At 45.4% G+C, this 23,677-nt stretch overlaps 1 protein-coding gene across 1 annotated transcript; it reads left to right on the top strand.

Annotated features, from left to right (window-relative positions):
• Positions 1-5,997: 5,997 nt before the first annotated feature.
• On the top strand, positions 5,998-22,845 carry LOC138775148 (pyrethroid hydrolase Ces2e-like). The gene is given in 14 exon segments (XM_069955837.1): positions 5,998-6,133; positions 10,742-10,875; positions 11,211-11,364; positions 11,565-11,588; positions 11,590-11,679; positions 13,655-13,676; positions 13,679-13,749; positions 13,847-13,919; positions 13,922-13,986; positions 14,121-14,198; positions 14,282-14,429; positions 18,034-18,183; positions 20,800-20,872; positions 21,677-22,845. Coding segments are annotated over 14 exon segments (1,359 nt in total). The 5' UTR covers positions 5,998-6,025; the 3' UTR covers positions 21,846-22,845.
• The last annotated feature ends 832 nt before the right edge of the window (positions 22,846-23,677 follow it).

Below are 23,677 nucleotides of genomic sequence, written 5' to 3'. Positions count from 1 at the left end.
GCGTGGGCCACCTTGAAGTCTTTCTCCTGGCTGTGAATCTTCTCTCCAGAATCTGCCAGACAAATATTTTAGGCTCCAACTACATACAGTAGTTAGGTCTCCTGTACCCCTATACAGTAGTTACACCCCTCTGTACTCCTACATAGTTACACCCCCTCTGGCCTCCATTAGTTTTAAGGTGTCCCCTGTAGTATATAGACCCTCATGGCTCCTCCAGTTATATACAGCCCTCCTGTGCGCTCCCCCATTAGTATACTAGCCCCCCTGTGCACTCTCCCCCAGTAGTATATAGCCCCCTTGTGCTCACCCACAATAGTATATAGCCCCCCTGTGCTCTCCCCCAATAGTATATAGCCCCGCACTATGCTCTCCCACAATAGTATAAGCCCCCTGTGCTCTCCACAATAGTATATAGCCCCCCTGTTGCTCTCCCACAATAGTTATATAGCCCCCTGTGCTCTCCCCCAATAGTATATAGCCCCCCTGTGCTCTCCCACAATAGTATTATAGCCCCCCCTGTGCTCTCCCCCAATAGTATATAGCCCCCCTGGTGCTCCCCCTCAATAGTATATAGCCCCCCTGGGCTCTCCATAATATATAGCCCCCTGTGCTCTCCCCCATAGTATATAGCCCCCCTGTGCTCCCCAATAGTATATAGCTCCCCTGTGCTCCCCAATAGTATATAGCCCCTGTGCTCCCCAATAGTATATAGCTAACCTGTGCTCCCCAATAGTATATAACCCCCTGTGCTCCCCCATATAGAATAGCCCCCTGTGCTCCCCCATAGTATATAGCCCCCTGTGCTCCCCAGTAGTATATAGCCCCCTGTGCTCCCCATAGTATATAGCCCCCTGTGCTTCCCAATAGTATATAGCTCCCCTGTGCTCCCCAATAGTATATAGCTCCCCTGTGCTCCCCCCCATAGTGTATAGCTCCCCTGTGCTCCCCATAGTATATAGCTCCCCTGTGCTCACCCATAGTATATAGCCCCCCTGTGCTCTCCCCCCATAGTATATAGCCCCCCTGTGCTCCACCATAGTATATAGCCCCCTGTGCTCCACAATAGTATATAGCCCCCGTTCTCCCCCATAGTATATAGCCCCCTGTGCTCCCCAATAGTATATAGCCCCCCGTTCTCCCCCATAGTATATAGCCCCCCTGTGCTCCCCCAATAGTATATAGCCCCCCGTTCTCCCCCATAGTATATAGCCCCCCTGTGCTCCCCAATAGTATATAGCCCCCGTTCTCCCCCATAGTATATAGCCCCCTGTTCTCCCCCATAGTATATAGCCCCCCTGTGCTCCCCATAGTATATAGCTCCCCTGTGCTCCCCCCATAGTATATAGCTCCCCTGTGCTCCCCATAGTATATAGCTCCCCTGTGCTCCCCATAGTATATAGCCCCCTGTGCTCCCCCATAGTATATAGCCCCCGTTATCCCCCATAGTATATAGCCCCCCTGTGCTCCCCAATAGTATATAGCCCCCGTTCTCCCCCCATAGTATATAGCCCCCGTTCTCCCCCATAGTATATAGCCCCCCCTGTTCTCCCCCATAGTATATAGCTCCCCTGTGCTCCCCAATAGTATATAGCCCCCTGTGCTCCCCCATAGTATATAGCTCCCCCTGTGCTCCCCCAATAGTATAATAGCCCCCGTCTCTCCCCCCATAGTATATAGCCCCCTGTTTTCTCCCCCATTAGTATATAGCCCCCTGTGCTCCCCAATAGTATATAGCCCCCCCTGTTGCCCCCCCCCCCCCCCCGTAGTATATAGCTCCCCCTCCCATATAACATTGAAAAAAACAAACACTGTTACTCACCTGGGTCCACGCGTTCCTCTTTTCTCTTCCCTCCTGTGGCCGCACCCTTCCCTCCGGTCACAAGAGGCTGCACTCCCCTTACCCTCGCGCCGACGCTCCAGTGACGTCGGACGCTAGAGGGAGAGCGCGGCCTCTTGTGACCGCAGTGAAGTGCGGCCACAAGAGTGAGTGACTGACAGGGAGGGAGCCAATGGCTCTCTCTCTGTCAGTGTCGCTGCTTGCTGCAGCTGCTGAAGCGCCGCAGCTAGCAGCGGACGGGGGCAGCGGCGGACGGGGGGGCCTGCAGGGGGCGCCATGGAGGGGTAAGTAGATTACCCATCCATGGCGCTCCCCCCTGACAGGCTGGTGGCCGGAGCCCTGTGCGACCGCACTGGTCGCACATAGCAACGGCCGGCCTGCTCGGGGGGGCCCTTTAACCAGGGGGCCCGGTGCACGTGCACCATGTGCCCTCTGGTTAAAGCGGCCCTGGGTACAGTCAGTGGCGGATTATAATGTGGGCGGCCGCCCGAACCGCTCATATTATAATCTGCCACTGAATGCCGCCCCCATGATGACAGCTGGTGGCGCCGCCTGAGGCAGACGATTCAGGTCGCCTCATGATTGCGGCGGCCCTGGGGACAGGGGGATGGTTAGGAGCGTGCTGGCTGATGTACCAGCACGTTTCCTTACCTTTATGCCCAATTTTAGTGTGATTGGTTCCCTTTAAGAGCGGCTTGGGTACTTCCCCTTTAAGAGCAACTTGGGTACCGCCCCTTTAAGAGCGACTTGGGTATCGTCCCTTTAAGAGCAACTTGGGTACCGTCCCTTTAAGAGCGGCTTGGGTACCGTTCCTTTAAGAGCGGCTTGGGAACCGTCCCTTAAAGATCTACTTGGGTACTGTCCCTTTAAGAGCGACATGGGTACCTTCCCTTTAAGAGCCACTTATGTAATGCCCCTTTAAGTGCAACTTGGGTACCGTCCCTTTAAGAGCAGCTTGGGTACCATCCTTTTAAGAGTGGCTTGGGTACCGTCCCTTTAACCTCTTAAGGACATAGGACGTACCGGTACGTCCTATGTCCTCACTTGCACTTCAAAGCGGGGCCGCGCGGCGGCCCTGCTTTGAAGTGCCGCGATCCCGGGTGCCGCGTGTAGCCCGGGACCGCCGCTATTAGCGGGCACGGTCTGATCGCCGTGCCCGCTAATTAGCTAATCGGAGGCAGCTGTCAAAGTTGACAGCTGCCTCCGATTACCGGAGGCAACGTTTCCCTGGTGTCTAGTGGGGGAGATCGCTCCTCCGGGACCTTGTCCCGGAGGAGCGATCTCCGTTTACTGATGCCGGCCGGGGACGCGTCCAAGATGGCGCCGTCCTCGGCTCGGCACTCGTTACTTTCCGGCTGCAGCAGCGAAAGCAAACGAGTGCCGATCTCATGGATCTCTGCAGCATATCTATGCTGCAGAGGATCTCAATGAGAGATCACAGTGTATATACTAGAAGTCCCCTAGGGGGGCTTCTAGTATATGTGTAAAAAAAAAAAAAAAAGTGTTGTTAATAGTAAAAAGCCCCCTCCCCTAATAAAAGTCTGAATCACCCCCCTTTTCCAGGTTTTAAATAAAAGTAAACAAATAAATAAATAAATAAACATGTTTGCTATCGCCGCGGCGTAATCGCCCGAACTATTAAATTAATCACATTCCTGATCTCGTACGGTAAACGGCGTCAGCGCAAAAAAATCCCAAAGTGCAAAATTGCGCATTTTGGTGCATCAAATCCAGAAAAAATTTAATAAAAAGCGATCAAAAAGACGTATATGGGCAATCAAGGTACCGATAGAAAGATAACATCATGGCGCAAAAAATGACACCTCGCACAGCCCCATAGACCAAAGGATAAAAGCGCTATAAGCCTGGAAATGGAGCGATTTTAAGGAACGTATATTGGTTAACAACGGTTTGAATTTTTTACAGGCCATCAGATACAATATAAGTTATACATGTTATATATCGTTTTAATCGTAACGACTTGAGGAAACATGCATAACAAGTCAGTTTTAACCCAGGGTGAATGGCGTAAAAACACATTTCCCCCAAATAAAGAAATGCGTTTTTTTTTTTCAATTTCACCACACTTCGAATTTTTTTCTGGTTTCGCAGTGTACTTTATGCAAAAATTCAGCCTGTAATTGCAAAGTACAATTAGTGACGCAAAAAATAAGGGGTCATGTGGGTTTCTAGGTGGAAAAATGCAAGTGCTATGACCTTTTAAACACAAGGAGGAAAAACCGAAAACGTAAAAAACGAAAATGGGCCATGTCCTTAAAGGGTTAAGAGCGACTTGGGTACCGTCCCTTTAAGAGCGACTTGGGTACCGTCCCTTTAAGAGCGGCTTGGGTACCGTCCCTTAAAGAGCGGCTTGGGTACCGCTGGAAGTACCGCTGGGTACTGGCTGGAAGAAACGGAAGAAGAATATGGATTACAGTACAGTGGTACCTTAGTTTAAGAGTAACTTGGTTTAAGAGCATTTTGGTTTAAGAGCTCACAGTTTTTCAAAATTGTGACTTGGTTTAAAAGCATTGCTTTGGTATAAGAGCTCCCTGTACTGGGTGGGAGGGCGAGTGGGGCAGGGGCGTGCTGCATAGCGGGGTCTACAGCCCTGTACTCTGACCCAGGAAGTCTCTCTCACCTTCCAAATCATAGCAGATCCACTTCAGGCTGGGTCTTGCATCAGGGGACAGGACTGTGGAGGTAATCTCTCCATAGCTGTAACCCCTCTCTCTTCGGACAGAGAGTGCTGCATGTATGTGCCCACATCTGCCCTGCTCATTCCTTCATGCTCCCTGCAGTCTCTGTCAGCCCTTGTGTTTCCCATCGTCTCCATTACTGTACAGTAACTTATATCACATATTCTGTTGTTTCTGAATGTTTGTTTCATCTGTTTTACATGTTATTCAGAATAATAAATCATTATTTTTGGGGTCTGAAACCAATTGTCTGCATATCTATGATTTCTTATGGGAAAATTTGCTTTGATTTAAGAGTGGATTTGGATTACAAGCATGGTCCTGGAACGGATTATGCTCGTAATCCAAGGCACCACTGTATAGTGCTTTTTCAAGCACTATAATAAATCTAGGATGGAGTAGGAAGAGTATAAGGGTACAGATATGAATAATGGTAACTTTATAATATGCAGGCATCCACCCCAAAGCATTGAGAGTAACTAGCGGCTATAAGTGAATGTCCATGGAGTGTGTTCAGGACACAGCCATGATGGTGATCACGTTCTGCACTGCCTCTCCGGTGGGGCAGTGTCCTCTAGCTGTTTGCCCTGCTGGCCCCAGGTTTATAACATTCCTCGGTTCCTGGCACAGTTGTGTCATTGCGGCAGAGGACAAAGTGTCATTTGTGCAGAGATAACAGGGGGTGAGCATAGTTAAGGCTCCAGCTAACCCTGAAAACAGAAGACTCAAACTGAACAGGCACCATCTCCTCATGGCCTTCCTCCTCCTTACTCTCCTTCTGTGGCCCCTCTTCCTGGGAACACTGGGATCAGGTGAAGTAAAACAGTTCCTGTACCTAATATTATTTTCTACTTTTGTATCCATGATGTCAAGTTGGTTTCATTGTGTGGATGACTAAAGAATTTTTGGATTTTAAAGACATTTCTTATATACTGTATATATATAGATATATAGTTTTATAAAGATTGAATTCATATATGTGTGAGTGAAATATATGTTTTACCTTACAGAACAGGACAGTGACCCTCAGGTAGTGACACAGTATGGAAAACTGCAGGGGAAGACGCAGACAGTGAAGGAGACCACCCGAACCGTCCAAGCCTTCTATGGCGTGCCCTTCGCTAAGCCCCCAGTGGGTTCATTACGATTCGCAGCCCCAGAACCTCCAGAGCCCTGGAGCTCAGTCAGAGAGGCCAAAGAACATGCACCTCTGTGAGTTATTGAAAGTTACTCAGATTACTTCCCAACTATTTTCACAATTTTATAATTTTCATGGATGATAGAAGTAAACTCAATATTTCCTCTTAAACTGTCTCCAAACCATTGTAAGGGGCACTGTGTTCCCTGATGCCATGATAGTAATGAAGGAGGGGGAAACCTGGTAGCGGTGCTATACATTGTAAATACATAAAAATCTATCAGTACTTATGTTACAACAGATCATTTTCTCAAATTTCAGTGTATACAGAACCCCATCGTCTTGGAGCAAATGAAAGGTTTCTTTAAAGTTCCCCCGCCCATACCCCCACTGTCAGAAGACTGTCTGTACCTAAATATCTTCACCCCAGCAGACCGAGAAATGGATTCCAAGCTGCCTGTTAGTATTTTTTTATTGGTAACGTGTTAATAAGATCAAAATAACAGGCACTATAGATAGAGGCGACCCACATCTCTTTGCCATGTCATGATAGAACTAATGACCAAGGTGATAGAGGTCTCCCTAGTTGTTGTGAACTGTAGACAGACGTGACCCAGGTGTTCTAGAAATAGAAACACAGGTGACTCATATCTGCCCGCTGTTGTAAACTATTCTTATGCTGCGTTTACACGTAACGATTATTGGCCCGATCGTACGATTAGCGATGTCGGATTTACGTTTTTTTTTTATAACGATCAGCGTTTAGATGGTACGATATATCGTACGAAAATTCGCATTGCGATCGTTTTGTGATCGTTTAAGCCTATCTCACACATTGGTTAAATCGGCGAACGACTGTTCACACGGAACGATTTGCGAATTTTTTGCGTACGATGAACGACGATTTGATGACCTGATGAAAGATCACGATGTAAGATTTATCGTGCGTCTTTCGATCATCCGTTACACGTACGATTATCGTTCCAATTCGACCGTTATCGCGCAAATTCGCACGATAATCGTTACATGTAAACGCAGCATTAGTAGAGCTAATCTGTGTCTCTCCAGCTGTTGTGGTACTATAGAAGTGACCTACATTTTTATATCTATGGTAGGACTATACATTGAGGTCACTTATGTTTCTAGAGCTGTTGTGGGACTATAGACAAGGTGGACCTAGGTCTCTACAGCTGTTGTGGGACTATAGACAAGGTGACCCTCGGTCTCTACAGCTGTTGTGGGATTATAGACAAGGTGACCTAGGTCTCTACAACTGTTGTGGGATTATAGACAAGGTGACCTAGGTCTCTACAGCTGCTGTGGGACTATAGACAAGGTGACCTAGGTCTCTACAGCTGTTGTGGGATTATAGACAAGGTGACCTAGGTCTCTACAGCTGTTATGGGACTATAGACAAGGTGACCTAGGTCTCTACAGCTGTTATGGGACTATAGACAAGGTGACCTAGGTCTCTACAGCTGTTATGGGACTATAGAGGTGACCTAGGTCTCTACAGCTGTTATGGGACTATAGATGCGATGCCCTGGCCCCTGGGGGCCACTTCCGCAGTGCTGGTGTTATGACCGGGGCAGCTGCAGGGGTTATACTTGTCACGGTATAGGCCTGAGGGCGGCACAGCTGTAGGGCCGGTCTGTGGAATCTGCGGGTGATGATGGGCATGCGATTCTTTGCTGCACTTAGTCAGGGCACCAGTTAGTGGACACCAATGCCAGGTTCAGTAACAGCGGTTTTATTATAGATGAGGTAACTAGTAGCAACAGTCTCTCCGGATGCAACCGGGTATATAGCAGGCTTTGACAAATAAAGCAGGAGTGGTGCTGCATAGGCTGTGAGAATACGTGCCGGATGATGGGAGTAGGAGTATGAGAGAAATAGCGTTGCTGGGTGGATTAGCTTGAGAGTAATACTTGCTGTGAATCCTTGTAGCGATCATGAGAGATAACGGAATGACACCCAGATGAGAGAAGGAACTCCGGACACTTGAGCAGGCAGATACAGCCGAAGACCTTGAATATAGCAGAGCACTCGATCCACACTTCTAGTGGTGAAGTGGGAGCTGCAGAGAAGAAGCCCAACTCCTCTGAGGCAGGAGAGGGACGGCACACATCCTCCTTGCTTGGAAGCAGTGGGAAGACTAACTTGTTTAGGAGGAAGTGGGAGGTCACATGGTTGCTCCTGGCCAGAGCTAGTCGGCCATTGGAGGAACCATGGTTACAGGTCACGTGATCAACAGCCTTGCATACCACTGTACAATGCAATAATACACAGGAATACATGAGAATACACATGAGAATGCACATTACCAGAGAATACTAGGGGAAAACAGCAGCAGTTGCAGTGCAAACCCTACCAGAACAGGCATGGGCACAGCAATAGAAATGGCCATAATAGGAGTAGTAGTCTGCATGTTCTGGGACACTGCATAGACAAGGTGACCTAGGTCCCCTACAGCTGTTATGGGACTATAGACAAGGTGACCTGGGTCTCTACAGCTGTTATGGGACTATAGACAGGGACCTAGGTCTCTACAGCTGTTGTGGGACTATAGACCAAGGTGACCCTGGGTCTCTACAGCTGTTGTGGGACTATAGACAAGGTGGACCTCGGTCTCTACAGCTGTTGTGGGATTGTAGACAAGGTAACCTCGGTCTCTACAGCTGTTGTGGGATTATAGACAAGGTGACCTAGGTCTCTACAGCTGTTATGGGACTATAGACAAGGTGACCTGGGTCTCTTCAGCTGTTATGGGACTATAGACAAGGTGACCTGGGTCTCTACAAGCTGTTATGGGGACTATAGAGGTGCACCTAGGTCTCTACAGCTGTTATGGGACTATAGACAAGGTTACCTAGGTCTCTACAGGCTGTTATGGGACTATAAACAAGGTGACCTGGGTCTCTACAGCTGTTATGGGACTATAGGACAAGGTGACCTAGGTCTCTACAGCTGTTATGGGACTATAGACAAGGTGACCTAGGTCTCTACAGCTGTATGGGACTATAGAGGTGACCTAGGTCTCTACAGCTGTTATGGGACTATAGACAAGTTTACCTAGGTCTCTACAGCTGTTATGGGACTATAAACCAAGGTGACCTGGGTCGCTTCAGCTGTTATGGGACTATAGACAAGGTGACCTGGGTCTCTACAGCTGTTGTGGGACTATAGACAAGGTGACCTAGGTCTCTACAACTGTTGTGGGATTATAGACAAGGTGACCTAGGTCTCTACAGCTGTTATGGGGACTATAGACAAGGTGACCTAGGTCTCTACAGCTGTTATGGGACTATAGACAAGGTGACCTGGGTCTCTACAGCTGTTGTGGGACTATAGACAAGGTGACCAAGGTCTCTGCAGCTGTTATGGGACTATAGACAAGGTGACCAAGGTCTCTGCAGCTGTTATGGGACTATAGACGAGGTTGGCCTGGGTCTCTACAGCTGTTGTGGGACTATAGACAAGGTGACCAAGGTCTATGCAGCTGTTATGGGACTATAGACAAGGTGACCTAGGTCTCTACAGCTGGTATGGGACTATAGACAAGGTGACCTGGGTCTCTCCAGCTGTTATGGGACTATAGACAAGGTGACCAAGGTCTCTGCAGCTGCTATGGGACTATAGACGAGGTGACCTAGGTCTCTACAGCTGCAGTGGGACTATAGACAAGGTGACCTAGGTCTCTACAGCTGCAGGGGGACTATAGACGAGGTGACCTGGATCTCTGCAGCTGTTATGGGATTATAGACAAGGTGACCTGGGTCCTCTGCAGCTGTTATGGGACTATAGACGAGGTGACCTAGGTCTCTACAGCTGCAGGGGGACAATAGACAAGGTGACCTGGGTCTCTACAGCTGTTATGGGACTATAGACGAGGTGACCTAGGTCTCTACAGCTGCAGGAGGACTATAGACGAGGTGACCTGGGTCTCTACAGCTGTTATGGGACTATAGACAAGGTGACCTGGGTCTATACAGGTGTTTTGGGACTATAGACAAGGTGACCAAGGTCTCTGCAGCTGTTATGGGACTATAGACAAGGTGACCTAGGTCTCTACAGCTGTTATTGGACTATAGACAAGGTGACCTGGGTCTCTGCAGCTGTTATGGGACTATAGACGAGGTGACCTAGGTCTCTACAGCTGCAGTGGGACTATAGACGAGGTGACCTAGGTCTCTACAGCTGCAGTGGGACTATAGACGAGGTGACCTGGATCTCTGCAGCTGTTATGGGACTATAGACGAGGTGACCTAGGTCTCTACAGCTGTTGTGGGACTATAGACAAGGTGACCTAGGTCTCTACAGCTGTTATGGGACTATAGACAAGGTGACCTAGGTCTCTACAGCTGCAGTGGGACTATAGACGAGGTGACCTGGGTCTCTGCAGCTGTTATGGGACTATAGACAAGGTGACCTGGGTCTCTTCAGCTGTTATGGGACTATAGACAAGGTGACCTGGGTCTCTACAGCTGTTATGGGACTATAGACAAGGTGACCAAGGTCTCTGCAGCTGTTATGGGACTATAGACGAGGTGACCTGGGTCTCTACAGCTGTTATGGGACTATAGACAAGGTTACCTGGGTCTATACAGGTGTTTTGGGACTATAGACAAGGTGACCAAGGTCTCTGCAGCTGTTATGGGACTATAGACAAGGTGACCTGGGTCTCTACAGCTGTTATGGGACTATAGACAAGGTGACCTGGGTCTCTACAGCTGTTATGGGACTATAGACAAGGTGACCTGGGTCTCTACAGCTGTTATGGGACTATATACGAGGTGACCTGAGTCTCTACAGCTGCAGTGGGACTATAGACGAGGTGACTTGGGTCTCTGCAGCTGTTATGGGATTATAGACAAGGTGGTCTAGGTCTGTTCAGCTGTTGTAGGAGGACTATAGATAGGTGACTTAGGTCTCATCAGCTTTTGTAGGACTATAGATGAGGTAACCTGCATGTTTACAGCTCTTTAGCTGTTATGTACATGTACACTTCTAGACAAGTTTGTTATGTGCTACAGCTCATAACCGTGTATATGCTGTTTTACTTTCCAGGTCATGGTATTTATTCATGGAGGAGGATTAAGATCTGGGGGAGCAGCTATGTTTGAGGGGACAGCACTCAGTGCGTTCGAGAATGTAGTTGTTGTATCCATGCAGTACAGACTGGGCCTCCTTGGATTTTTCAGGTAAGTGGTTAAGTACATTCTGAATAAAAGATGAGGGATCTGAGTTGAATACATTTTTTCTGGGGGTTGGTAAGTGGGCAGAGGGCAAAATGTTGCCTTACATTGCTTGGACCATGCACTTTAGACACTTTTTAGATACATTTGCCCCTTGCCAAAAGGGGTGTGGTTTACAGGAAAGTGAGAGCGGCATAACTGGTGGGTGGTAGGTGCCAAAAAATGCAGTGCACATTTTGTACCATATAAGACTTCGTGTGCCTGATGATGCTATTTCACTATTACATTGTTAATCGCCAAATGTCAATAACCTACACAATCTGACACTGCTTACCTCACAGCAACGGAGATGACAAAATACCAGGAAACTATGGATTCTTGGATCAGGTTGCTGCTCTAAAGTGGGTCAACGAGAACATAGTAAATTTTGGTGGCGACCCCAATTTGGTGACTATCTTTGGTGAATCGGCTGGCGGAATCAGCGTCTCTGCCCTGGTAAGCTCCTCCAGGTCTGATGCAATATAGATGTGCTTATTGCCTTATTGCAGGCAGATCCTTTAGCTCCTAGAATGCATTTGTCTTGTAATGAGAATGACCCATTTTACTGAGGGTCCTAGAGTGACATCATGTTCCAGCTGGCTCTTTACTTGTCTCATTATTGACATTAGTTTATGTTTTATTTCATATGACGGCAGCTGATGTCTCCAATGTCAAGAGGTTTTGTTCCACCGAGCCATTGCTGAGAGTGGAGTTGCCCTAATTCCACATCTATTGGCAGAAAAAGACCAAGATCTCTCCTCTACTCAGAAGGTAAGTACTCTACTGTATCTATGGAGAATCTGAGCAATCCCTCAGATCTCAGTCAGCTCATAGTGAATGGGTAGGCTTCATTCTCAATGATGTCACAACTGATGTCCAGTAAATTGATAGGCTGCATTTTCAGTGACGTTTCTAGTGTATGGATATGCCATTGCCCCAACTAGCCAGAATCCTACTCCACACTGATGAGGGGCAAAAACCCCGAAACGGCTGTCTGTGGATGGAAGCCTGCCTTGGCAAGCCCTTGTCATGATCGCAATACTCACACCTTGAGTTAGACATTGACAATAAGGGCCACCCTGGTGTTTCCCTATTTATGTCCCAATACTCGCAACCGAGTGGGACTTAAGGGGCTATTTATCAGGGTGGTGTGGTGCTCTCCCTATCATGGAGACACCCCGTGGCAACAGGCTAGAGATATATACCCGTGTTTTGAGACTCGCAACCGAGGCTCCACGGACTCCTGTTTTGCATATTTATATTTTTGGGGGCATCAGTGGAGACTCTTGATTGAGTACTTCATTGGAATTTTTTTCACTGTTCTCCTTGAGTTCAGTGATTACTGTGTTTTGTTGGTCGATTTGCCATTGCCCCAACCAGCCAGAATCCTACTCCACACTGACGAGGTGCAAATACCCCAAAACGGCTGTCTGCCTTGAGTTAGACATTGACAATAAGGGGCCACCCTGTGTTTCCCTATTTATGTCCCAATACTCGCAACCGAGTGGGACTTAAGGGGCTATTTATCAGGGTGGTGTGGTGCTCTCCCTATCATGGAGGCACCCTGTGGCAACAGGCTAGAGATATCTGGCTATCCCGTGTTTTGAGACACGCAACCTGAGGCTCCACGGACTCCTGTTTTGCATATTTATATTTTTGGGGGCATCAGTGGAGACTCTTGATTGAGTACTTCATTGGAATTTTTTTGACTGTTGTCCTTGAGTTCAGTGTTTTGTTGGTGTATGGATAGGCCATATTCCCAGTTATGACTGCTGCTTTTTAATGGATAGGTTGAATCGTCTTTTTTTTTCCCCCAAAAAGACAAAATCTACAAAAATCCATCCCTCAAATAGTGAGGGTTCACACCCACCAAACCCCAAAGACCAGCAATGCAGCTTAAAACCATGATACATGTGTACTTCACATAAAGCCATAAGAAATGGCCCAACAAAAACATGAAAGAATAAGGGAAATAAGCAGGAATAAATCATGTCAGCAGGTACATAGGAAGAGAAGAGGTTGCACTCACCGAGTAAAATCCTTTATCTTTATTTCTTCATGTTTAAAAGCGATACATGGAAAAGGTGCAGACAAGCATGGGTGCAGACGCCATGAAGGTGCTGGTGACAGGCTGTTTCACGCCCCTAACGGCACTTCTACAGACCGTAGAAGCGCCATTTAGGGTGTTGAAACAGCCTGTCACCAGCACCTTCATGGCGTCTGCACCTTGTCCGTGTATCGCTTTTAAACATGAAGAAATAAGATAAAGGATTTTACTTGGTGAGTGCAACCTCTTCTTTTCCTATGTACCTGCTGATCTCCATGAATGTATTCCTCTGTGAGTTAGCACCACCGATACATGCTGTTGCTATTCGCTGCATAATTTTGGCTTAGTGATGCTGGATGGGACTTGTAGTGCCACCATGTTTTTCTTTGTATAAGAATCAGGAATAAATAATGTACTCATTAATATGTTGCTTTCTCGGTGATGTCACTGTTGTTCTGTAATGAATGGATAAGTTACATTCTCAGTGATGTCAACCCACTGCTCTCTAGTGTCCGCATAGGCTTTATTCTCAGTGATGTCACTGCTGCTGCTATCTAGCTGCATCCTTAGTGATGTCGCTGCTGTGCTTTAGTAAATAGACTGCACTCTTAGTGATATCTCTGCTGTTCTAGTCAATGTGTATATATATATATATATATATATACAATTACACAATTATCACATATATTTCTTGTACAGATTGTCAGTAATGTATCTGCCTGTAAACCAGCTCACTCCTGGACTGTCTGAGGGACAAGACAGAACACGAGATCTCTGTGATATCTGGATCCTTGGTTGTGTATTCTACACAATTAACCGAAATGGTATTTATTTAACAAACACCAAGACTATGGTTTTTATGGTAACAGAATTCATTCCCTCCCTGTGCAGAATCACATACCATTCCCTGGACGCATTGACGGGAAATTTATCCCCAAACCAGCAGTGGAGCTCCTCACTGAGAAGGGGTAGCACCCGTTCCATTCATTATTGGTGTTAACAATCATGAGTTTGGATACATGATTCCCAGGGTGAGACAATGATTTTCTATACTGATCTTACAATATGTACTAGACTGCCACAGCAGTAGCGTCATCTAGGCTCAGAAAGTGGCACTATCCCAGGAATCCTCACTCTGGTCATTGTTCTTGTACATTGTGCCCAGGGCATAAATATTACTAACCTGGAAGAAGGGATTCCGAGAGATCAGGTCGAGCTCATTCTAAGGAAGATTCATCTTATGGTGAGTGCATTTGCCAGTTGCTTTGCTGTTTCAGATGCGTCTCCTGTTCTCTATGTTACTGAATGTAAGTTTACATTTTGTAGGATTTGCGACCTGAGATTCACACCCTAATTATGGATGAGTACTTTGGTAACACCACTGACCCTATGAAAATCAGGGACAGCCTCCTGGACTTATGTGGGGATGTAATGTTTGTTATTCCTGCCCTCCGCACTGCTCATTATCATCGAGGTACAAAATACACTAAGGCCTTGATACCGTTGTTGCCTTGCCGAGATATAGATTATATCCATGTAAAGTGTTAGTTATCTTTGTATACCCTTTGACTGTTTGTCTGATCCTGTAAGTTATGTCATGTTTCATACTCCATTCACAGCCAAAGCTTCTTCTTACATCATGTCATACTCCAGTCATATATGAGTACATTACCTCAAGAACTTCAGTTACATATTAGGCAATGTTGCCACATAAAAAATTGTACTTTATTAGATACAGTATACTTTAAAATGTTAAAGATCTATGGTCCTAATAAATGGTGTACAAGAAAAAACAGAGATAAAACATAGTCTCTGGGCTCACAATTATAGCCATGTCGTGCTAAAGCCCATGATCACTTCAATCTCAAACCTGGTCAATTGCCAGGAAAAAAAAACAATTCACAAGAGGGCGTGACAGGGGGTCTGGAACAATAAGGGTTCATCAGGAGACCCAGCAATCAAATCAAGGCCAATGCAGCTACCATAGGCCAAAACACCTATGACACAAGTGTTAGCAGGCATGCATAGAAGAGGAACACATGTAGACAATTTGTAAACCCGATAAGATCAGGACAAGTCATGCACAATAAACGAGATGTAGCTCTGTGTTGGAGGTGTCTTTCACTGGAGGTACCTTATTTTCTGGGACTGTGCCTTACTGAGTCCCTAGTGGAGAGGCATACAGGGATTGATTTTCCATCGAAAGATACCCCTAGATCCTATGGTGTACCTCCTCAACGTACCTCCTAGAAACGTACCTCCTGGCAACTAAGCCAGTTTCACTTTACACCATGTTTGATAAATCTCCCCCATGGTCTTTATGGGACTCCTCTTATGAGTTATTCCGAGCATCGACGAGTACCTCTCCAACCCATACTAGTTTTTGTTCCCTAATGTATCTGTGTAGTATTGTCTTTGTCTTTTGTTTTTTTCCTCTTGAGTTACTTATACTTATGTTTTTTTTTTCCGTATTTCATGGTATATCTGGATATGGATCACATATTGTGTCTCAAGTTAGCGCATTGCAACCTTGTATATAGTTCCATTTATACTATATAACAACTGATGGGATTGTTGTCATAGTCTTACTTTTTGTTTCTTGCCACCTCAATGCTATGATATCTCTTATATTACTTGATGTTTACTTGCTGAGAGTTACAGATTTTCACTATGCTGATGTTTTTCTGTTGTTGAACCTGGATAATATTCAATGTTCAATGTTTTGTATTGAAATTAGAAAAATTAGAAAAACTGAAAAAATTACATAAATACACAATTTATTTAAAAAAACGAGATGTAGAAGGTCACAATAGACTTGAGAAAAAATTATGCCCATGCCTATTAGAGCTATAACTGTCAGCACAGAGACCATGTTTTATCTTTGTTTTTCTTGTACAGCATTTATTGGACCATAAATCTTTATAATTTTAAAGTATATCAATAAAGGTTAACTTTTAATGACGTTTCAGTAATATACAGTTTGATATGCATGTTCGGCTGGGTTCACACAGTTTTTTCTATCCGGTTCTTTTTTTTCATCCGTTTAAAAAAAAGAAAAAACTGATGCATTTGTGTGCATCCGTTTTGTTCCATTTTTTTATTGACTTCCATTATAAAAACAAACGTATCAAAACGGATCTGTTTTTTTTTAACCCCTTCAAGACAGAGCCCTTTGATGCCGGATGTCCAGGTCAAATTAATGCAATGTTTCTCCCCGCCTTCTGAGAGCTATAGTGCTTTTATTTTTTCACCTACAGGGCTGGTTGGGGTGTCCTTTTTGCGCCATGATCTCTGGTTTGTATTAATATCATAATGGTGTAACAGAAAATCGCTTTTTAGTAATTTTTGATATATAATTTTAATTTAAATTTTTTTTTCGTTTACACGGTTCACCGTGCGGAACAATAATGTTATATTTTAATAGATCTGACAATTCTGCATGGCTATGATATATAATATGTTTTATTTTTTATATTTTTATAATGGCAAGGGGGTATTTTAAATTTTTATTGGGAGGGGTTTTATAAGGGTTTTTTTTATGCTTTTAAAAACCTTTTATTACACTTTTTGTTGTCCTTTTTTTTCACTTTTAGGCTATGTTCACACTACGTATATGTCCGGCCGTAGTTCGTACGCAGCCGACATGTGTGGCTGAAACTACGGCCGTGGGAAAAATAGACATGCGGCCGGATTGCAAACATGCGGGGGAACCGCGAACATACGCCCGTAGTAGTTATGCTTCCTAGCTAGTTTCAAAGCGATCTGAAACAGGTCATTTACTTGGAAATCTTCGCCCAGCCCAATAAACACACAAAAACCTTTTGGATCGAAAAATCTAGTTCAATTTGGCTAAAATAAGTACTCCGTACGGGACCGCATGGAGATCCACGGCCGTGAGTTGGAACAGTTACGACCTCAAACAATGGTCTTGTTAATTTTTCACGGCGCCGTATACGATCCGGCCGTAGTGTGCATTGTGTGGCCGTATATCATATACTTTCAAGCGAACGCATCAACCTCAAAACTACGGGCGTATATTCGCAGTTCGCACTACGGCCGGAAATATACGTAGTGTGAACATAGCCTAAACATGCAATTATTAGATTGCATATACTGATCTATGCTATGCCATAGCATAGCATAGATCAGTGTTATCGGCGATCTATGCATAGAGCCTGCCTGTGAGCAGACTCTATCCATAGATCGCTGATCCGACAAGACGGAGGTAAGTGATTTACTTACGCCCGTCGGCACAAGCAATGGCTGCGGGGGTCCCGATCACTCAGTAACAGAAGCTTGTTCTGTCACTGAGTACCTTAAACGCTGCAATCGCTATAGATCGCTGCGTTTAAGGGGTTAATGGGATCGAAGCTGCCTCTCATTACCTCCGGCCCCGGAAACCGTGTGCAGGATCGCTCTCACTGCAGTGATCCTGCACACATCTACAGCCCCTTCAGTCAGGAATATACGGGGTATGTGCAGTAGGAACGTATATATACGGATTGCTGGTGTAAAGGAGTTAAAAAATGTAGGACTAGCACTTATATGATCCAGTCTTTTGGAATGAAAGCGTCAATAGAACTTAATGGGTCCATTTTTCACAGATGACACACTGATGGACCATTCATGTGCTGTCTGTTTTCACTGAAGCATTACCAAGCTCTAAGAAGCCTAACCCTGTGGCCTTTTTTTGACCTATTAGTTTTTCTGATCCACAAAACTGATGCCACACTGATGGTTTCTAAAGGATATCACTGATCATTTTAAAAAAATTGATCCTGCAGAAAAACTGATGTGTGAATGAGGCCTATTCTGTAGTCAGACAGCAGCTGTATGTAGACGCAGCTCTAAAAGCTGAGTGACATATTACTCACTTACCTGATGTTTTGAAAGTGTAGTGCTTTCTATATAAGACTGATAGTGTGTTCTGATTATGTATATTGTCTGGTCCATATCCCATTTCCTGTAAAACTCAGAGCATGCCCCTACAGACATGAACCAGCTCAGGTACAGAAGGGAAGTCTCCAGGCTCACACATAGAACTGTGGATCTGGTGTCACTATTTTATCTCCCTGCAGATTCTGGATTTCCTGTCTATTTCTATGAATTCCAGCACAGGCCCTCACTCTTCAAGGATATTAAACCTGACTACGTAAAGGCCGATCATGGAGACGAGATTTTCTTTGTGGTAGGAGGGCCATTTCTTGATGAAGGCATCATGTTTGCTGGTGAGTCTATGGGTTCTCTATGCAGGTAAAACACAGTAACCACCCATAAAGAGATTCATAGTTACCATTGCAGCTACTTTTCGACCTCTGGGTTTCTACCGCAGCTGCTGTGACCCACCAGTTTTTGCCTTCTTTGTGATGAGATAGTAACTAGGAAGTAGAAAGCAAGGAGGACTAGGCAGGGGAATACAGCTTTTCTTTATTAATCCCAGCCTGACCACTTTAAAAACAAGAATACAAATGCCAGACAACTATTAAAGAGGTTGGGTTATTATTTACATAACAGCAGGTTAGAAGCATCTAAACTACTTTTATGTCCCTATAGTGCATGGGGCACTGAGGATGAAGATAGATTTGTTACCTTGATCGTCAGTTTGTAGTTTATTTTGTATAAGGCGTTTTGCTGCACTAGGGGTGGGACTCCGGTGCTCTACAGATATTCACTACTTAAAGTGTACCTGTTTTAAAACATTATTAAAAACCTGCATAGTTTTGATAAATTAAGTCCACGTAAAAGAAATGAATCACTAAGCTCACTAAGCTCATTCGTGGCAAGTGGTCCTAGCGCCTATGCCCCATATGGCATTCTCTTGTTGGAACAAGAGAGGGGACCCCACTCCAGTGCGTATAGATCAAAAACATATAGCCTAAACCTCTTATACACTGGTCTGATGGTCTTGTATTTATAAGTGGCTTGTGGGGCATATGGGGTTACTGATGCTCTGGTTTTGCAAGATGGCAGTGCCAATAGTCCGGGTGGGTCACTACTCTACTCCGGACCACCTTGACAATTGCCCAAGGGACCCCCAAACAGCCCAGCAGGTTACTTCCCACAGGGCAAAAGGTATAGCCAACCCACTCAAAAATAAAAGCAGGTGTACCAGCTGTGTGCCCAACCAGCACTTGCATCACGACAACATAACACCTGGCTGAGCTGTGCCTCGATCAACCACCACCGGAGTGGCGTCACACTTCACCACCTGGCAAGTGACCGGTCGTGCCTCACAGCGGGGCATCACCACAATGTGATTTACCAGTATGTTAAGAATCACATTGGTTTTCAAACGCAGTGAAGTTTTTTGAAGTGGCTATGACCATTTAAGAGTTGTTAGGGAGGTATTTGTGCTCAAGAAAAATCGGAAAGAGATGTATGTAATGATACACATTGTGGCTATGTTTACACAACGTAAGTAATGGATTAATCACGAATATGATTAAGCCTGTACCTACATTGTGCTGCAGGCTAAGGGAATCCCGGCCAGAGTGTATACACATAGTATACACTCCGGTTCGGATCCCTAGCGGCGCTGCAAAAAACTGACATTTCATTGAATAGCGGCCACAGGAGACATGTCAGTAGACACAATGGAGCGTGTGGCTCCAGACGCACGCTCCATTGTGTGCAGCGGGAAATTCGGAAGCAGGCGCACAATGGTCCCCGCATCCAAATTCAGCAGCAGTGAAGATTATCCGGCCTGTACTGCAGAGATGATCTTCTCTGACACCGGCCGTTCCATGACCCCGCTGGGTCACGGACTGGCCGGTGTCTCACGCCATATGAACATGGCCTGTCAATGTTCATGTATTTGTAAAGAAGTATACTAAGTGATAATACCAAGCTTATTATTTTAAACCTCTAAAGTTTTGTTTAGAAAGGGCTAGAGGGATTCTTTGTCTTGCTCTATTAAGTCCTGCGTTTTTAGTGCCAGCTTAATAATGTACCCTGCAACGCCATGGTTTGGCAAGTATATTTAGAGGTGCAAATTCTGTACATAAATCCAATGTGCACATAGTGAATTTACGCCAGCTCATAGCGCAAAGTTTTTAAATGTGGTGCATGCAGAGGCGTACGGCTGCACCCCCCCGTTACGCCCCCTCCCCTCTGGCATGAGTGGGGTAGAGGGACTCGATACAAATAGTTTATTCATACAACAAGTGTGTGCGAAAAAATGTATTCTTATCTGGCCATTCTGCACCATATAATGCCATTTCCAGCAGTTCATAAATGTCTCCTTATATCTTTCAAACAAATTATTTTAAGAAATACTTGTTCATTGGAAATATGGTTCATTTTACATAATGTATCAGTATAGACCTAGTTTTCTTCGTGACAGACACGACCCCCGTAAAGTTTACATCAATTATTTATCAGAATTGAAAACCTATACCTATACCTAAACCTATACCTGTACCTAGACTTTTGGGCAACTACTTGTAAGAGACTTATCTACATGAAAGTATATTTGTAAAAGTACTTTTATACCTCCTGTTATTGGTCTGTTTGAAAATCTGGATCTCTAAGGGGGTAGAAGATATAGTACACTTGTGTTCTACACAGTACTTAGCAGAATTGTGAGTAAAGCCCTGGTGTATAATACAGACTGCAAATTAGTAGTGTCATATACTGTATGTACACAGTGACTCTATCGGCAGATCAGTAAGAGTGGCTCTGGTACATAACACAGGACGTAACTCAGGATCAGTACAGGAAAAGTAATGTATGTATATAGTGACCCCAGTGGCAGAATAGTGGTTGTAGGTCTGCAATATAATACAGGATGTAACTCAGGATCAGTACTTATCTACAGATCGTATAATGCTTCTCTTTCATTAAAGGTCCCGACACAGAGGAGGAGAAGACTTTAAGTAAAGCAGTCATGAAGTATTGGGCCAACTTTGCTCAGAATGGGTAAGCTGGCAGCTGGCATTTTATATAGTATGTCCTCTGCGGATTGCTGGCATAGACAGGGTGATTGCTGGCATAGACAGGTGACTAAAAATACCATATTGGGTTTTTGGGAGAAAAAAAGCCTAAAATCCACAAATCCAATGACAAAAATGTCACCACACTATGGGAGGCATCTATTAAGTCCGGCGTTTTTTACGCCGGACTTAAAAATGCCCCCGCAGCTCCGGCGGTACGGGGATTTATGTAGAGGCGGACTGCCTGTACATAAATCCTGTGCGCGCCGGTGCGCACCGCCGAAAACCTACGCCAGCTGAGGACTGGAGTAGGTTTTCGGCGTACATTTGGGCGGAACGGATGATAAATCGCGCGGACTCTGAGTCCGCGCCCTCCGTTCCGCCCACTTCCCGCCTACTTCCCGCCCCCTTTCCGCCCCCTGGCGTACTCGGCGGAAAGTGCCGATTTGCGATTATTTTATTCGCAAATCGGCCATTTGCGTATAAAATAATACGCAAATCGGCACTTTCCGCCAAAAATCATCCGTCCGCCGGATGATACATGTGGCCCTATATGTTTTGTATGTCATAATGCACCATAGACCTTCATGTAATATCTTGCCACATAAAGTGCCACTAAATGTAGCAAAGAATGTAGCAATAAAAGTCAAAAGTGGTAAAAAATTCTATGTTGCCAACCCCCTTTAATAAGACTGCTCAGAGCAGGAGTAAACATGCCCATTTCATGCTGATGCACACATTTTTTTAATATTTCTACAAGAGACTACTAACTATTTCTTATCCTTTGCAGAGATCCCAATGGACCAGGCCTGGTCCAGTGGCCACAATATGACCAAAATGAAGGTTATCTTCAGATTAATTTAAATCCAAGCACTGCCTACAAGCTTAAAGCCGAAAAATATGAATTCTGGACTAAGACCTTTCTTCAGAAAACCCGGACAATGTCCCAGCATCCGTAGAGTGCAAGAGTGTCTCCAAATAGGCTAAGGCTACAGTGAGACTTTCTGTATTTTAGTCTAAAGGAATACTGTACATTGGGGCAGATTTACTAATGTGTTTAGACCCAAGTATGCTTAGAGCCCTATTAGGGTGTGTGCACACTACGGAATCCCGACAGAACACCCGTCGCAGATTTCGCAGCTCACACCTGCTCGCAGACTGTGGCGGCCACATGCATCTCTTCTGCTTCTATAGACTCCATTCTAAGGTTTGCCAGATTCCGCTGTCCGCCCAAAGAATGAACCTGCTCATTCGGACAACAGAATCTGGCAAACCATAGAATGGAGTCTATGTGAGCAGAGGAGATGCACGTGGCTGCCAGAGTCTGTGAGCGAGTGCGAGCTCCAGAATCCACAACAGGTGTTCCTTGGGGATTCCCTAGTGTGTACATACCCTTACACAAAGCGATTACTGGCCAAAACAGCTGTTATCACCCTGTGTAATATGGCCTGCGATCAGCTGACAATCTAACAAACATTTGTTTGTAGGCTGACCGCTTAGTTTTTTACACTTACGGTAGTTGATTACAAAAAATATCATCATTCATCAGCCACACATCTCCTGGTATTATAGGGGATATGTAGCCAATGAATAATGGAAGCAAAGGGCTCAAGAAATGATCCAGCATTCACATGATTATGTCTTTTGGACACTTTTCATGTCTCATGCATAATGAGGAGTTGCTGTACAGAAAGTGTGTGGCTTCAAATGCTACAAAATTGCACCAAAACTTTGGAGTAGAATATTTTTTCCAAGGTTAGACAAGTATAAAGTTGTGCCAAATTTATCCTACAGAGTGAGACACTGTCAAAGATTTACAGCATCCTTAGGCAATGTTCACACAATGTATTTATTCAATTAATAACAGCCGTTGTTGCAGATTGCATTTACTTCTATGGAATCCCGTGCGGAGTGTAAACACATAGGGTGACATTTACTAAGCATCCACCCGAGGCATACGCCAGGAAAAAGGAGCAAATTCGCCCTTCTCCCTGGCCTACGCCTCCTGTACGCCCCGCTCGCCTGATGGGCAGGCTGGGGGAGGAGGTGTGGCCTCCTCACACGCCTTATTTATCATGATTTACGCCTGCTCGCAGGCATACATCTTGATCAAAATTTACACTTGCTGGAAGCAGGTGTAGATTTCGTACACCGTGCGCCTCCTAGTGAATCCTGCCGGGGAAAAGGGGGCAGGGCCTAATATAAGACCGGTGTATATACTTAGGACGGGATTTCTTGTAGCCGCATGGAAAACTGACATGTTAATTTTGTGCGGATGCTATTCACTGAATAGCGGCCGCACAAGACTGACAGAGACCATGTACAGTGCGGCTCCGGCAGCACTCTCCATTGTGTGCTATGGGTAATTGGAATGTGAGCACACCCAAATGCACCCGCATTCCAATTACAAAGAACTGAAGTTCATCCGGTCGGTACAGAAGTAGCGGCCGGGATAAACTTCACTGACACCGGCCGTTCTTTGACACTGCCGTGTCACAGAATGTTGGGTGTCATACATAGTGTGAACCCGGCCTTAACGGGGCTATACATCTTCAATTATCAGCCTCTGTCCTCTCATGGGGAGGGGTATCTCTCCCAGAACAAAGGGGTCAGGTGACCCCTATGACCACCTACATTACCTGTCAGTGGTCAGTCAGGAGAACTCTTTACACCCTATTCCAACAGGTATAGGTATATGGTGAATGGGGACCTTTAAGGTAAAGATACATAGGGAGACATTTATTAGGTCTGGCGTTTTTTGTGCAGTGTAACCTACGCCAGCTCAGAGCTG

Source organism: Dendropsophus ebraccatus, unplaced genomic scaffold (assembly GCF_027789765.1).
Source record: "Dendropsophus ebraccatus isolate aDenEbr1 unplaced genomic scaffold, aDenEbr1.pat pat_scaffold_1380_ctg1, whole genome shotgun sequence".
NCBI lineage: Eukaryota > Metazoa > Chordata > Amphibia > Anura > Hylidae > Dendropsophus > Dendropsophus ebraccatus.
Note: the sequence above shows the minus strand (reverse complement) of the source record. Positions and strands in the feature narration are given on the sequence as shown.